The sequence below is a fragment of the Haliotis rubra genome, unplaced genomic scaffold (genome assembly GCF_003918875.1).
Source record: "Haliotis rubra isolate DU_JTF1 unplaced genomic scaffold, ASM391887v1 Scf774, whole genome shotgun sequence".
Taxonomy (NCBI): Eukaryota; Metazoa; Mollusca; class Gastropoda; order Lepetellida; family Haliotidae; genus Haliotis; species Haliotis rubra.
In genome coordinates this window covers 398,526-415,211 of record NW_025767495.1, presented here as the reverse complement: position 1 = coordinate 415,211, position 16,686 = coordinate 398,526, and the positions used below count along the sequence as shown (strand labels likewise).

Genomic DNA, 16,686 nt, shown 5'->3' with positions numbered 1-16,686 from the left:
TTTCTGGCCAATTAAGCTCCAATCAGCTTCTAAAAACAAACACCCCGAGTGTGGGACATCACTGGACTTCCCCTGCTGAGGGTGTTTATTTAAATTTTCATATTTTTATATTTTTATTTATATATTTTTTTAATTTATATATTCATTATTATTTTTAAATTATGAATAAACAATGACATCGAGGAAACAATTCATCGATAATCTTCTATGATTTCTTTGGCTTTGGTAAGGCGTACTTGACGGGCTTGTTCTTTCCCCTGTGCTATAAACTTTTTTTCACTTCTTCACCGATACCATTGGTTTTACGAGACTTGGTTCGAATCTCTTGTTTCATCACATTGTATTTGGTGAGTTCTGACAGCACTAAATGAAACTCTTCATTGGAGAATTTACTACCGGAGAGTTCCGTGGAGATACGATCCTCAATCGTATACAACTTTGCTTCGACCAGAACGTAAATGCTATCACGTTTCAGCGCCTTCTTTTGCAATTGGCGTGAAATAAATTTAAGAGCTATTCCCGCTAACCCCGAGACTCCAGACACTATTTCCTCAGCCAGCACAATCGGTGTGGCGATGGTCGTCAACAATAAACTGACATCAGCCACGCTGAGCCCCATGCTGGCTGCTATGAGCACAGTGTCCACGCCATCAATAGCATTCACAGCTCTGTGGTACTTTTTTGGTAATTCGATTCACACATCACGCTCCTGTTCGAGTTGATATTTGATATGGGTTATATGTCGCAAACAAATCCATCCACTGTTTCCAATGTTTGAGCCACTTCATCCATGGCTGGGTACAATCCCATCTTGATATAAAATATCTTATGAAATAACCTTCAAATGGTTCTCCGACAATATTTTATTAGTATATTTAAGGCTGATTAGGTTCACATATTTAAATAAATAAATATGCTTGATTGAAATGGGATACAGTTCACCTAGAGCATAAACATAGACCCCGTGAGGTTTGTAAAGGGGACTGTTCCTGGTTGTACATAAATACGACAAAGTTGATGTTTATGTTCATTACTCCAGCATATTGTTAACCCACCCAAAAGTTTCACATCTTCTGCTGGGACATTTCCAAGATGGAGTTCAATAATAAGTGCAGAGAGGAATTTTATACTGGAATCAGGATTAAAAAATCATGGTGGTATTCAGCAATGTCAAACATTAATAGTGCACTTTTGGTGGTGGGGCTAACAGAGCCTGTGTGATCCATGTGGAAGATATGAAAACAATCCCATAATTTTTCAGTTCGGTGACATAACCAAAATCATCTTCAACCATGTATGGGTAGGTAAGGGTAATATTCATTAACCAGTCAATTTTTGGTGATGAGATCATCATCCATTTGTCATTGTCGATGCGTACAAGATGGTACAATGTGCTTTTTAAGAGTTCCTCAGTCTCGACATCTTTTAAATCTCCTAGTATAACTTCTTTTTGTCTGTAAACATTGCTTTGTAACTGCAAGGTGTATAATGCATTTTCCGTAGCGGGTTTATCGAATCCTAGCATGTCCCGAAGATCAGAGAGCGCGATGGTAGCGCAATTTCTCAGGCGTTGCATTGCAGGAACCAGACGCTTCGACCGTGATAATACTAGTTTATGAAAGAGTCTATCTTCAAATGGTTTTCCGACAAATTTTCGTGCTTAAACATTAAGCTTATGAGATGTATATTATTAGGTAAAAAAATCTTAGTGAGCGCAATTGTTCTATCTAATGTTATTGTGACCCCCTCGAGACTCACGTAAGAATTTATTTCTTTCCATATTGAAATCGTGCAAACGTGCAATTGATGTCTTCAAGTCCAATGGAGTTTTACCCCTGTTACAATATCAATATCTTGGTCTGGTGATGCATCCCCAAGCAAGACTTTGATATAAAGCGTAGAATTGGATGGAATCTCTTGTAAGACATTTGATACTTTTTCGAATGCAACGACCAACTGTAAACTCGTACCTTGGAGGGTCGGTTGACTCGCTATCATAAGACCTGTTTTTTTCGGTATGGTGCTCACAATCACACTCCATCTTTGTGATGCGATGTAAGCCCCGACTAGATTCCCATTATTTATGACGTTCGTTAAATAATGATTCTTATTCTCTATAAACACAGGGAGAAACGAGTGTGATATTGAGTAGCCAGTCAATTTTGGATGAGATCAATGTCCATTGGTTATCATCGGTAAGGATGAAATTGTCAATTGTGGTCGATGTGGGTGGTTCCCATTTCCGAGTTCGGTCTATCGATATGTTTAAAAATTATAGGTTGTCTGTCATGAATGTGAAAGTTGTACATGCTTGGTTATCAAATCCTATGCAATTCCTGCAAAATCAAGTCAACTTCGCTGTATGCTGTGCTATAACGGGGTGCAGCGTGGATTTGAACGACTCTTGTCATGATCTACTGAATCAGTCCTTGTTCTTATTTCACATTTACTACCAGATCAGCACCCGAATTCTCGAAACAAACTTAAATTTTTACTCAAACTTCAAACTGAGTTTGACAATTGAAACAGATGAATTTTTAACTCAACTGCATTTTGAAAATAAAAAAGCCCAAACAACTTAAGTAATCTATCCACCAAACTCAAATTGTCTACTATGTTTAAGTGTAATATTAATTTCAGGTCAATCTGAGTTTTCTCAAATTTGAGTAAAAACTCTAACTTAAGTCAAAGTCAGACTTAAGTTTGTTTCGAGAAATCGGGGCCAGGTGTATCCTAAAAGAAATAACTGCACCAAATCCACAGGACAAAGCGTGGAACGCATCAGATAATCCGTGCGAATTGGCGTGTGTACAAACATATTTGTGGGGAATTTGACATTGATCAGAAGACAGATTGGCATTTGCCGGGCGTGAATCATGGTTTGGGCATTCCCATCATTCACAATATGCCCCTTTTAGAAGCCAGCAAATAGCTGAAAGAATGGGGTGGTAAGACATATGTGAATGCTTACGTGGGTTTTGATAATAGTAAGGATTGGAGGTTTCAACAGGGACTCGTATATTGGAAAAAACTGATGTTAGATACATCGAAAGGGTTTTCTCATCCTATTGTCATCAGATTGGACGATTCGAACATACCTGTGGGCTGTTCTCTGTGTGCAGGCACCAACACATTCCAGTATTATAGGTCAGGGGACTGCTTTTGACACGCAGAATCAATTTGTGTCAAACATCAAAGGTGCCATCAACAGCTCTGTCAATCTCCCAAAAGCCATCGAGCAGCGCTATCAAAATACACTGGAAAATGCCAGTTCGAAAGTCGACTACGTTTTTGGAATAGGGTTGTATATGGCCCCGAGTGACATGAAACTTAGGGTGAATAAAGTGATAGGTTATAATAACAACATTGTCATCGCCATGTGAAGTTGTCGAAAATCAGCAACACATCAATCGTAAAACAGCACTCGTGGTCGGTGGAATCGTGGTCGGGTTGTGCCTTAAATGGTTAAAAATTCTTTAGCGGTGACATACAACATACCGGAAATGGCAACGACGATCACCCTAAAGTTTTGACTCAGCCACACGGGTGTTTTCTATAAGAATTCTAACAACCAGGAACAATGCTACCAAGGATACCCGGAAGAGCTTCCGCGGCTTTCCCTGCCAGTCTTGCGAGAGAGCTTGCTCCAGGGACTTTAAATGTATTTTTGTCCATTCTTTGACACCTTTCTTGTCGCAAGGTGGTGGTGGTCTAGACAGGGTAGTACCACCACCAGTCAGAAAGATGACTAAAGTCAATATGATGAACCCAAGTGCAGTTACAATACTGGCGATGGTGACCCTGTTCTCGGAATAACGTTTATCAGCTAACATGGTGTCTTCGTGGAGGACTCGGTCATTGTGTTCGCGAATGGGACTGATTTGGGGTTGAAGTGCTACTCTATTGGTAGAAGCCGCTTCTTATCGGGCTGATCTTTCGTCTTCCAAGTGCAGTAATGTTTCCGTGATCCGATGTCTTCTGAGCTCGTCTTCCGCTTAGTTGAGTTTGTTTTTTCCACATGGCCTTGTCTAGACCTCGCAGTTCCCGAATGGTAAATTCCAGTTTGGGTTTGTCTAATTGAGTGTCGTTGATTGTGGACAATATTTCACCGAGTCCATTCGAAGCTTCCTTGGAGCGTTGCGGTACACCTCTCAAATCATCTTGATCCAGCGCACCCGCCCTGGCACAGAGCTTGGTTTGCACAGTTTGTAAAGCCTTCGCTGACATAGTTTGTCGATAGCCGACTATATCTAATTTGTCGCAGATAAATTGGGTGCCATGGCGATTGGTCAGTGTAGACAAGGCGAGGTGTTTTCTTGTACAGGAATTCATGAATTCAATGTCCAGAGCGGCTTTCAGTCGCAGTATCCCTTTATTATTGATAGCAAACTTAGAATAGTTATGATAAAGAGGAGCTTGGTGTTCATTTTCCTCTATGGTATTGTAATAATCATACACGGTCGCCTTTAAAAGGGTATCGCCTATGCTTTCACCCATGAATGAGGTTTCCCCTGTATCATCATTGATCAATGAGGCTTCATCGTTAGGACCTGGCAAATCGTCCATTGGGATATCGTCATTCATCGTTTTTAATATTGAACAGATAAAAACATACAATGTAAACAATGTCCTCACAATACAGACAAAAAAAAACCCTTTCAGAAGATTGAGGGAACCCTTTGGGGTCAAAGCCATTTGTCAATCCGTGACGATCACAAATAATCCGAGCACAATCGATGAAAACCAAACGCTGTTGGTTCGCTTTCCTAATATGGGCGTGAAATACGTCATCGGCCCAGGTACAGTGACTCTGGGTTTTCAAATTAGTTTGGAGTCCACGGACGATAAACGAGAAGTCGTATCAAAACTGGGTCGAGCCATCATGAAGAAAACAACACTTAAAATCACTGGTAATGAGGTGCTGAGCATCGACGACAGCGATTTGTTTTGTAGTTACATGGACCTCTGGAGAACCACAAACAAAGGAAAAACATGAAATATCATAAGGTATTTGTTTGAAAGGCTGTCCTTCGATGAGGAGGCGTTTGGGGTATACTTTTGTACCAGCCGAGCTCGACAATATTTTACCGGAACATGAAGCTATAGCCAAAGCATTCGGATTTTACATTCCACTCGACTTCGAACTACTCGAGGGACACATGCCATGTTATTAAGCCGTGCTGGGTGACAGACTGGAATACGAACTCACGTTGAAAGAATACGGCAAAGTCGAGTATAGGAGCAGACACAGGTAGATATACCATCGATAATATTTCGTTTGACTGACTGACTGACTGAGTTTGGTTTTACGCCGCTTTTAGCAATATTCCAGCAATATCACGGCGGGGGGACACCAGAAATGGGTTTCACACATTGTGCTCATGTGGGGATTCGAACCCGGGTCTTCGGCGTGACGAGCCAACGCTTTAACTCATTAAGGCCGAGAGACGCATATATGGACCACATACAGTCGTCAACAGAAAGCAACTCTTATTCAGCGAGAGACGCACATGTGTGTTGTACTTTTAAAAATCGCACTGTACCTATTATTTCAACCAATTTAGCAGTACTGAGCAAATGTTAGCTTTTCTTACGAGAGATCCCACCTTTAGTATCAATCAGAAGAAGTATTTAAAGTGTTTTGATAACAATTGCTAATCATTATCATAGGCTTGTACAGCGCTTAGCAAATGAACGCATGTCGGTGAGAAAGGGGATTATGATGTTTTACAGAGGTAAGTTCCTGGTACTCTTCCTTGGGAATGGATACTAAAATACTTCGTATGCACCTTGATTGAATTAGATGTAATGGTTTAGAGGTTACTAAAAATTATATTTCCTTTAACTACCTAATAAATAGGAAACAATATACGAAATTTCAAGGACATACAAAGAATTCAAACACAATAGAATAGTTTGAATTTACTTTTTAGGCATCATTACGTTGTCATGTTTCATATACTGAAACATAATGTATAAACACAAGTAATTATACATCCAAGCTCGAATAGATTAAACATAATTGAACTTACTAATTTGAAGTTTACTGAATTGTAACTAGTTGTTTTCCATAATCTAAAGTTAAATAATGTTACCTAAGCGAATATAAAGTGATAAGTCAGCCTTTGCATCGAATACATATATACATGTCAGTGTTATTACAACAATGAAATGTTTTACTATGTTTGTTACAAAAGACAGTAAGTTGGTAATTCAAAACATTGTCACACATGGACAGAAGTAATATCATAAGTTATTACATGTAAGCCATACACAGGTATTTCAAGCATTTTTGTTCAAGCTGTTGAAAGTTTCATGTTGATTTGAATTGTCAGTTTTCTATGCAATTCACATGAGCATTCTATAAAACGTTTGTATTTGATCTGTGTAATTATCAAATCCGGTGCAATTATCACATGTATCAATCAACTCAGTCCCTATTGATCCATCGTCAATAAAAGCTGGATAGTATATCAGTTACGGTATCGATACACATGCGTATAATCATTCAAGCAGATTACAGTAATGAGATAATTGAACGCCTCTTTCGACCTTGAAATAACAGCCTCCGGTAGAATGCATATGTAGTTATGTCCTTGTTGAAAGGTTTGTCCCATGACAAGTGTAAAATAAACAGATGCGCTGTTATATCATTGGACATCTTGCTTTATGGAGTCAAGCCCCTCTGTGATGATGTTTATACATGCATGCACCTCTGTAATCTTATGAACCTCGTTTGCATTCAGTCAAGATATAGGCACGCCCACCTTCATAAATATTGGGGGTGGGGTGTCAACTTCTGCAAGTTTATACACTATAATAATTCAGTATAGTGTCACCTCGTGAATTCTGTAATCGTGTACTCTAGTTTGGATATTCATTCGTATCAAGGTGAAGATTACATTTACATGTACAGCAAACCATTATGTTTTATGTACTAGTTGTGTGCATAAAATGTATATGAAAATAAATACTACCTCTACTCAGTGGTTGGATTTCAATCGCTTTGTTTCACTTATCGAAAAACACTAAAATGAGGACAAATAAACTCGCCAAAGTGACTATCTACTCCTATTTGTCTTATGTGTATATTTCATACATCGTTACCAGTGTGTATGTTTACAATACACAAACTGTTACATGATAGCTTGAGTTGATAAAGCGAAACCCAGCATATCGACTGGTCAACGATATAGCCAATAACTATCAATCTCTATCCAAGCTGCTGAGTGACCAAACGTGCTCTTCAGAAACTTTACTGAACAGTTGAGATACCAGTGTGTATGTTTACCATGATATCACCCAGCATGTCCTTTCCTCTGTGACAGGTATCTCATGATCACCTGTCCTTTCCTCTTGGTATCTCATGCTGATTGAGATAACTTATGACCAGCCACTACATTGAACAGTTGAGATACGAATGTTCTATTCGGAAATTTGATGGCCCCCTATCACGTGACTCTTTGTTTTATGTCTATGCAAGGAATATGTAGTATACATTTTGGATATGTATGTTTGTATGGTCAAGTATGTTTTCTGCATTAAATCTGTATGAAATAAAGTGCAATGCTATGAATGTGCTTTGTGCTAGTCACAGACTAGCGTTATAGTACTTTCATTAAAATAATTCGTAAACACTAGAAATGTATCGGCAAAACCGCTATTTTTGTCGAAGATTATAAAGTATGAAAGTAAATTCTTCTTTACAGTATGTCATTGTCATAGATGTTTTGTAAATTTAAACCTCACACAATGATATAAGAGAGAGAATTTGTTAACGTGTGTCTCAGCTGTTACATACAAAGAATACATGTGTATGCATATTGTGATAAAATATAAATGTACAAGCCGACAAAAGGTCTACAAGAGAAACTTGCAATAAAATTACATATAGCTTGCAATACACGACATGTATTCACACCTGATTTCTTTCAACATATATCTTTACGACACAATTAAACAATCAGGACTTGTTTGTACGACTAGACAGTTTCCTGTGATCCCCGAAACCTGCCAGGGAAATCAGGTGTGACTAGCACTAATTAGTCTCAGCACAGAGAGTGGGCAATCAGCGAGGGCTTCCAGGTGTTGAGTAGTGATGGGGCTCTCGGGCTTAATGAGTTAACCATTATGCTACCCCACCGACCCTATTTTGTTTGAGTTCGATATAGTCATGAATACAGTATTGGCCAGACAAATTTGCAACAGTATTCGGGAATGTTATCCATCTTGTATGATAGCGTACTGCACCATCGGAAGATCACCAGGGATAAAAGTGATATGCTGTGGAATATCAATCTGAACACGCCTGCTCAATCGATGGAGGGTAGTTTGATAATTTTGGAAGAAGTATTTACACCGTTTCAAAGAGAAAGCGAAAAGTATTGGAATCCCGAGATCACGAAAGTGGAAGTGATCATCAAGGGCGTGTCCAATCAACTCTCTAGTCAAGGGATGAGGGCCTACCAACAGTGGGACGAAATAAAAAAACTACCAATGATCAAGCGCAGTCCAGAAATCAACGCGGTTGCCAAGGATCTTGGCCTCGCTGTTGTAACGATCAGGGGTGTTTTGTGACCTATGACAGCTGTGTAGCTGTAACATTATTCTGCAAGAAAATGAGTCCTCCTGCTACAACAAAGCATTGGTCAATCTGCACCTCTACACATGTATTGAGAATGCTAATACTCACTCATGTATTGAAATATGGATCTACCATTTCATTCATAGTGTATCATCTTCAGCTATTACCTCTGAAGTTCAAGAAGGAGTATTGCCAACAGTACATTCCACTCACCTCATCAAACATTTGCCTATGTCGTGAGGCATACTCCATATACTTGATCAGTTTCTGAGTCTTTTCCATGTCATCTGAAGAGATGAAGTCACCTAACAAAATTGAAAATTTGAATTATAAATTGTACACTTATAAATACTTATCCTATCTTAGTACTCTCTCTATCATGATCAACAGCTGAGTGGAAATGAACTGCAAACAAACAAAGCATGCCCTCCGGTTGATCATGTGATTCCTTTGTCTGATCATTCTCTACTTGGAGCATTAGCAATAACCTGTAAAGTAATCTGTGTGGTGGATCCGGTCAGTCGGTCAGTCGATAATCAATTGCGTGAGATAGGATAAGTATTTATAAATGTACAATTTATAGTTAAAATTTTCAAATTTTAAAAACTTATCCTATCTCATGGTTAGTAATTATCCCACGGTTGGACGGTGGGCCACAGATTACCAAGTGTCTGTGTGAGTAGATCACAGCCGATCAAAATTGTGTGCTTGACTACATAACTCGTATAATTGTGATGGGATGCTTCTTCCAAAACCCCTCAGCGTACTCAGCACAAAAACTCCCAGGGAGTGGGCGCTCCTGAGTAAATGTGGTTTTCAAGACAAAAGGACGGAACCACAACAGGCTTCCATGTCTTGCCCCATTTCACCAGAATCTGCCACAGAATTTTAGACTTGTGACCCTAATCTGAACAATCCCTGCTTTGAAAACCATATCCCAGTTCACTAAAAAGAACATGGCCCAGTTAACTCAACTGTTTTAACGTTCAGTTCTGAATGACATCGCATGACCCTTGCTCCTTAGCATAAGCTAGTCAGGATGTGAATGGCAACGAGGAGCTGAACGCATCAAAATCCACTGGAATTTGCTATTCACATTTCACTGACGTGATTACTCATGAGAGTAGAGGTCAGTAAGCATGAGTGTCCTCTCAGTCTATGATGAAGTTCGTTAAAAGATGACTGTACTACAACACCCTAGTGTACAACTAGGTGAGAACAAGGTAACATGAACTTCCATAATCGAAAGCAAAAGCATGGGCCTGTAGGATAGTCGACTGCATAAAAAAGGCTGAGGTAGTACGAGAGACTTCTGCTGAAGAGGCTGTAGATAGTTGGATGAAAAGATGCTTGCGCAGTCTGCGATGATCTTGTGAAGCAGCAATGCATATTCTCAAGGCTCTAACTGGGCAAAGAGAAAGGTCTTCAGTGTCATCTGGCCCAAGTATGGTGGACAATGGTGGGATAGTAAATAGCCTGTCTGGTTGTCCTGGCAGTTGATTCTTTGCTATATAAACCCAGCGAAGGCCAAGACAAACTCTGTGTTTCTTCTTCTCGAACCGTACTTGGTTCACATCCAATGCATGGAGTTCTGACATATGAGCAGTGGTAGCCAAGGTTACCAGGCTGCCGAAAAAGTTCAACTTTGTAACGGTCTTCCCAGGATCGGTGGTATGAATAGCGGAAAGGTAGCCCAGGAAGTGTGTAACTTGAACTAACACCGTCTGGAAATGTTGATGAATCAGTGGCCCCATGAAGGTATGCTTGATGGTGGTCAGCAGCGTGCGAGATGGACATGGCTACTGCCTCAGTAGTTGACAAGATCACATTGAGAGATGGTAGCATGTAGCGAATGCCCATGTCAAGATGCATCAATTCACGGTCCTGAATAAGAAATGGAGTATGGTTCTTCAGACACACAGAAGACACATCATCGTCGAGTGGTTGAGAGGCAATCAGCTGAGCAAAACCATGCACAGGAACATCTCGTAAGGAGAACTTAGGCATGAAAATACCATCTTTAATCTGTTTCAACAACTTAAACGCGGTGTCCAGAGATGCAGCCATCTGAGTTAAGCATGGTCAAGGTGGAAACGTAATGGTAGATGGACTGCAGTCATTCATACAGAACATTGAGAATAAATCCTCCGATGATTGGTCTTAGATAACTTTAGATTATCATTGATCCAAGCAAGTATGTGAGACAGGTCAACATAGTCAATGCTGCCTTCCGGGCTGGAGAGATCCCCCAAGTATGTGGGGGGAGGTGAAGGGGTCTGAAGCAATTAGAGGGTTTGGGGCAAAACCAGAGATTGAGTTTCTGTAGACGTCTCTGCATGTACTTGCTTCCAAGCAAGAGCCAGAGCCTGGACCATCAAATCATAATCCAAATTTGGCTGTGGTGTCCCAGGAAACAGGTAGAATAAGATGCGATGAATTTGGTGCCTGCATCGGATGTAAGCCTTCCCGTGAGGTTGTAGCATCAAGGAGGTTAGCCAAATGAGTTGAGAGTGCCGAATGAGTAGGGATCGCCGAATGTGAGAGGTTCGTCAAATGTGACAGGTATGTCAAATATGGGAGATTCGCTGAATGCTGAGGGTTTCGTCGCATATGTGAGATTCACCGAATGTTGAGGGTTCGTTGCATATCTGAGATTCGCTAAGTGTTGAAGTGTGATGCATATGGGAAATTTGCTGAATGTTGAAGGTTCGCCACATATGGGAGCTTCGCCGAATGTTGAAGGTTCGCCGAAAGTGGTACGTTTGTCGAATGTGGAAGTTTCGTGGCATGTGGGAGGTTTGTTGATCCTATAGAGATCACCATACCATCAAAGCTTGCTGAACCTGAAGGTTGAGTCAGAAGCGAAGTCAGGCAGTTGAAGCGTTGAAATACGTACCTTCATGAAGCAGAAGGAGTCTGATCCTGTGGGTTAGACCAACATATATATAGCTGAAAATCGTTTGGAGATTTCTGGTGAAGGTAATGTGGTTATCACTGTATCTGGAGGGTTTGTCAAACAGTAGGTTTGACAATCACCGGGGACGTATCTCCTGGGTGTGTGAAACACATGCATGTCTTTCTCAGACTTTTTAGAAGCAGAAGGACCATGTTCATTGGATATATTTCAAGACAGTCTCGGTCCTCGAGACGACAGGTCCCTGTCTTTCTATAGATGGAGAAATTATCATTGTCCAGATCCTGACAATAGCAACATCTGGAAGTCCAGGCACACAGGCAAATGCAGTCAATGCATGACGGGTGAGGATCGGCCTTGGAAAAGTTTTCCTCTTCCAAGACGAAGAATTATCCTTTCCCATGGTTGTAGAAGGATTCAATGAAATTCACTTCAATTACACTACGTCTGCACAGTAGAGCGACAAGAAAGAGAATGATCAGACAAAGGAGTCACTTGATTGAGGGCATGCTGCATGCTTCATAGAGGCTTCATGATGTCCAGGAAAGGAGGCAGTGTGGCGTGTTTGAGCGAATGGTACAAGGGAGGCCAAAACTTTCTTTGCAGTTCTTTTCCACTCAGCTGTCGATCATGAGAGAGCGAGTACTAACTGTGAGATAGGATAAGTTTTAAGAATGTGAAAATAAGTAAGACCATCAGAGGGATGTGATCACTAACCATATTACCATGTTACGATATTAAACAAATAAAAAAAACTTCACATGTGTTACTTCATGTCCCAAACGTACCCATATAGAACAAAGTGAGTGTGACATCTCTATTGGATCTTGTTCAGTACCACGCATGACCCATTCTTGCATTCACAACAGCAAGGCAATGTTGTCTCATTGACTGCCTAACCCCCGTGGAAACAGCATCAAGCAACCTGTGCCATGGCTGTACCAACATGACACTCAGCTCTTGAACATGCTGGGGTTGACGTCTTGAGGCGCAAAGACTTCTTACAAGAGCATCCCTCACATGTTCAATGGGATGGAGGACAGGTGATCTTGATGGCCACTTCATGACGCCAATACCCTGATTTTGCAGAAAGTTTTGCAGTGCAATTGTGCTTTTCATTATGTTTTACCTGTGTTAGAACTGTCTCAACATAAGGACATTGAACATTGGCATGGTCTGGGCAGTTACGTGATCCTGCACACAAAAAAGAGTGTGCTGCTTGCACCCTGTGTGTTTCATCACAGTTGAAATGGACAAATACATCAGGTTAGACCAGGCCATTATGGAAATGACCCATATTAACTACCTCGTACTTACCATTTTCAATATAATTTTATTTCTCCAGGAGTGAAGTTTCCATTTTTGTTCAGTATATTATTTCATGTAGGTGTGTTTATACCTGTTAAATGTATAAGAAAAGCAAGATTTATGGATGATAACTTCTTTATTGTGAATAACACGAAGTTTCGGAGTGTATGTTTACTCCTTCATCAGGTGAATGATAGGGAGTATGAGGGGGATATATATACTCAGCAGCAAAAACCCCGTGAGTATGAATTCAAAATTAGATAGGCACTGTAATCAAATCATTATAGAAATGGACATAATAAGCGGATCAAAAACAATTTTTGTGCACAATATCTTGACACATCAATGAATAAATCAGCACAATTTCAAGACATTACGTGAATGTTTGCAGTCCATTCAGACTCTTGACTTCAGTATCTAGTGTGACCACAACGAGCGGCAATAACTGCAGCACCGTGTTATGCATAGAGTGCACCAATCGATTGATGAAGGCCATTGGCACCTGGAACCACACTCTGAGAAAGGCCTGGCACAATACATCGGCTGTGTTCGGCCTTGGTATGACATTATTCAGTCTCCTCTGAATTTCATCCCAAAGATGTTCAATTGGGTTTAAATCAGGACTAAGGGCTGGGCACTGCATAATGTTGACACCGTTCTCCGGTAGGAAGTCCCGTGTAGCTCTGGCAGTATGGGCCTGGGCATTATCATGCTGGAAAATGTTGTTCCGGTGACGTGCAAAATGTGGTATGACGTGGGGTCTGAGAGCTTGGTCGATGTAGCGCACCGCTGTGATGCCTCCTCTCCCTGGACCAAGGTTCTCGAACACCACAGGACCCACTCTCTGGTTCAGGCCTATTCCACCCCATGATGCTTGCACCTCCCCATGAGTCTCATTCCATCACATTGGTCTGAGTAACGCTGGCCACGTCGTCGCCATATTCTTGTTCTGCCATCTGCAGTTGACACGCAGTACCGACTCTCATCTGTAAACAGAACAGTTCTCCATTGCCTGTATCTCCAGTTTTGGTGTTGTAGGGCAAACTGTAGATGTTCACGCCGATGATGAGGGGTGAGGATAGGTCCAGGGTAAGGTCTACAGCAATGGAGGTTCCCACTGTTAAGACATCGGCGTACTGTATCAGTACTGATTGGTCTTCCGTGTGTTCCCACTGATTGGCATGCTGTTTCGGATGGGATCCTGTACATGCTGTCGCACAACATGGCGGTCTTGTCGTCTTGTGGTCACCCTTGGTCTGTCAGTACGAGGGCGATCATTTGTGGTGTTGGTGGCCCGGAAACGTTGCTGCAGCCTGTAGATGGTCTGAACGTTGACCTGGAAGTGATTGGCAACAGCTTATGCAATGTGGCCAGCTTCAAGTCTTCCTGGCGCCTGGTTCCTCTGAGCTGTCCTGCTGACGTTGTAATGTGAATGTTTCAACCAGGTTTGGGCTGGTCCTTGTGAACAGCGCGTGCAGCATGAGTTGCATGAAAAACATGGAGAACACCGTACCATCTCTGAGATCAGGTTGCGTTTTAAAGGCCATTTCCTGGGTTCCATTCTCAGTTTGGGCAGGAATCTCTTAGTAGTATATACAACAGCGGTACGGGACCGCAAAGCAAAAAATGATAAAATAACAAGGAAAAAAGCCAAGGTTGCACCTCCACTCAACATTTGAGTATATAGGGACACTTTTTGTATGCATTGTTTTTTTCTTCGCGATCCCAACAGTCCTTCCAACCCCAAGACATGTATACGGAAAGCAAATATGGAGTCCAGCGCAGAAAAACAACAACAGTATGTCGATGGGGTTTGGACCACTCTCATGTTGTTTCTCCCTCGGCGACGGGTGCACTCCGAATTAGAGATACACTAGGTACATAGGTATAGAACACAACAAAATGCCCGGAACCAAGCTATCGCGTGAAGCCTACGCCAAGATCCGATCGGGTTGTTTGTCCCTTCGGGAAGCAAAGAGGAAGTACTACTTATCGCAAGCCCGATACCCACGAATCCGTGGCAGCTCCGAGAGAACTCCTGACATGGCTGAAGTCTTCAAGAGCCTGCTGGAGAAGTGTCCCCACGCATTGCTTTCGGACCGAGAGAAACAAATCCTGGAGAAATTGGGACACACCTTCTACGAGCACTACCAGATACCTCGCCAGTTTCTGGAACTGTATTTGCTGTACTTTCACCAATTCGTCGAAGACGGCAAAATAGTGGATTTCGTTTACCTCTACCCATCCAACCAATTTTGCCCCGCGGCGGGCAAACTCCGCATCGTTCTCACGGACGACTACTGCCGCCCAGCAAAACCCAAGGACAAAAGACACCACTGATGCAACGACTGCCTGGCCACCATATCGGAACTCCCCACTCTCTTCGAGCGAGACTCTATGTGCAAGTGCGGTGCCATCGACCACCGCGTCGACAGCAAGAAATGCGTTCTGTGGAAAAACAGAACGATAGAAGACTACACACCACCCCAGGAGGATCGACTCCCACTAGAGGTTTGGGAAGAAATCCCAATCTACCACTTTCTCTCGAACATAGAGAACCTGTACGACGACGACTGCCTCTTCTGGTGCCTGCGCTACCAACGCCTCGTCAACGAGATGTCGGCCAATTGTCCATGCAGCGAGAAAGAGTCTTGTAACTTCTGACAGCTATCAGGACAAGTAGAGCCACCACAGGGATGGGGACGGCATACCACCCCTTTACCCAACTACGGCGGACCCAAGGATATGGAAGTGGCAGCCCCTCCATGCAGCGAACACAGAAAAGGCACAGGCGTTCCGGAAGGAATCTACACGTGCCAAAAGTTTGCCGTAGCGAAATACGAAGGGGAGAACCAACTGTTGCTGCTACTGGAGAAAAAACAATTCCGGTGTACAGCTACAGGATACGAGAAAAGGTCTGAGACGCCGGCGGAATAGAACGCCTACGGTTGGTGGGTGTACCGTTTCGGTGCAGGCTGGGTAAAATCTGCCACTTGCCCATATCGAAGAAGAAAGACGATCGGTGGTCGACATCGTTGTATATAATTAAAAAATTGTTTTAAAAAATTATAACATGATATGAGGGTTTACTTCTAATTGTTGTTGCAGAGGTGGCGGTGTTTGCGGCGATGTTGACGATTTGAATTTGTATATCAATGCGGTGATAACGGTGATGCATGCTGCTGCTATGGCTTACGTGGTCCATATGATTTTATTTTTTTCTGCTTTTGGCTAACCTGCCTTTTTGACTGGCTGCTACTTTTTGGGGGTTGTTTTTTCTCGTTACGGTATCAATCACTGGTGGCGACTGTAATGCCTGATCCTCCGCCTCAGTCGTCGTTGTCTGTTGTTGTTCGGGGGCAGCATCCTTCGACATCTTGCATATTATTATTATTTTTCTAATCTTTAAATCGACAGTGTTTCGCCGTGATGATCAGCGATGTCAGAGGAGCCAGTAACATGCCGTACCGGTGTTACAGATGGCAGCTAATGGCGCTCAAGGCGTGACTGATGAACGGATCAACCTCGAGGTACAGTCGACGTTCCGGCGGAATGGGAAGGAGATACGAAGCGATGCCGGCATAGATTTGAGTCATGGCCGACCCTATGGTTGTTGTCATTTGGCGCCAAGTCGGGATTCATTCTTCTTCGGCGGGCATCTTGTAAATTTTCTTGGCGGTGACGCTCTCGCCCAAGTATTGCTTGCATTTGCCGCCGGCCACGAGCGATGGCATCCTTCCTCGCTTGTCGTCTCATATTTCTTTCAGTAGTTTGTCGCTCTCCATCTTATAATATTACATCAATCTATTGTTTAATCTAAAATAACAAAATCCCGCGAAGCCGAGAAAGAATGATAGGAATGTCAAGTGAAATAAAATGA

General features: G+C 42.1%; 1 protein-coding gene across 3 annotated transcripts in view; it reads right to left on the bottom strand.

Annotated features, from left to right (window-relative positions):
* Positions 1-16,686, bottom strand: part of LOC124260762 — a 279,431-nt gene that overhangs the window by 38,753 nt on the left and 223,992 nt on the right. For 2 of the 3 annotated variants that reach the window (XM_046695080.1, XM_046695077.1), the window contains one exon: positions 8,798-8,889. The exons of the other annotated variant lie outside the window; for it this stretch is intronic. In XM_046695080.1, the coding sequence (XP_046551036.1) occupies positions 8,798-8,889 (92 nt within the window). The remainder of the gene's footprint in view (positions 1-8,797; positions 8,890-16,686) is intronic. 3 annotated transcript variants of the gene reach the window in all.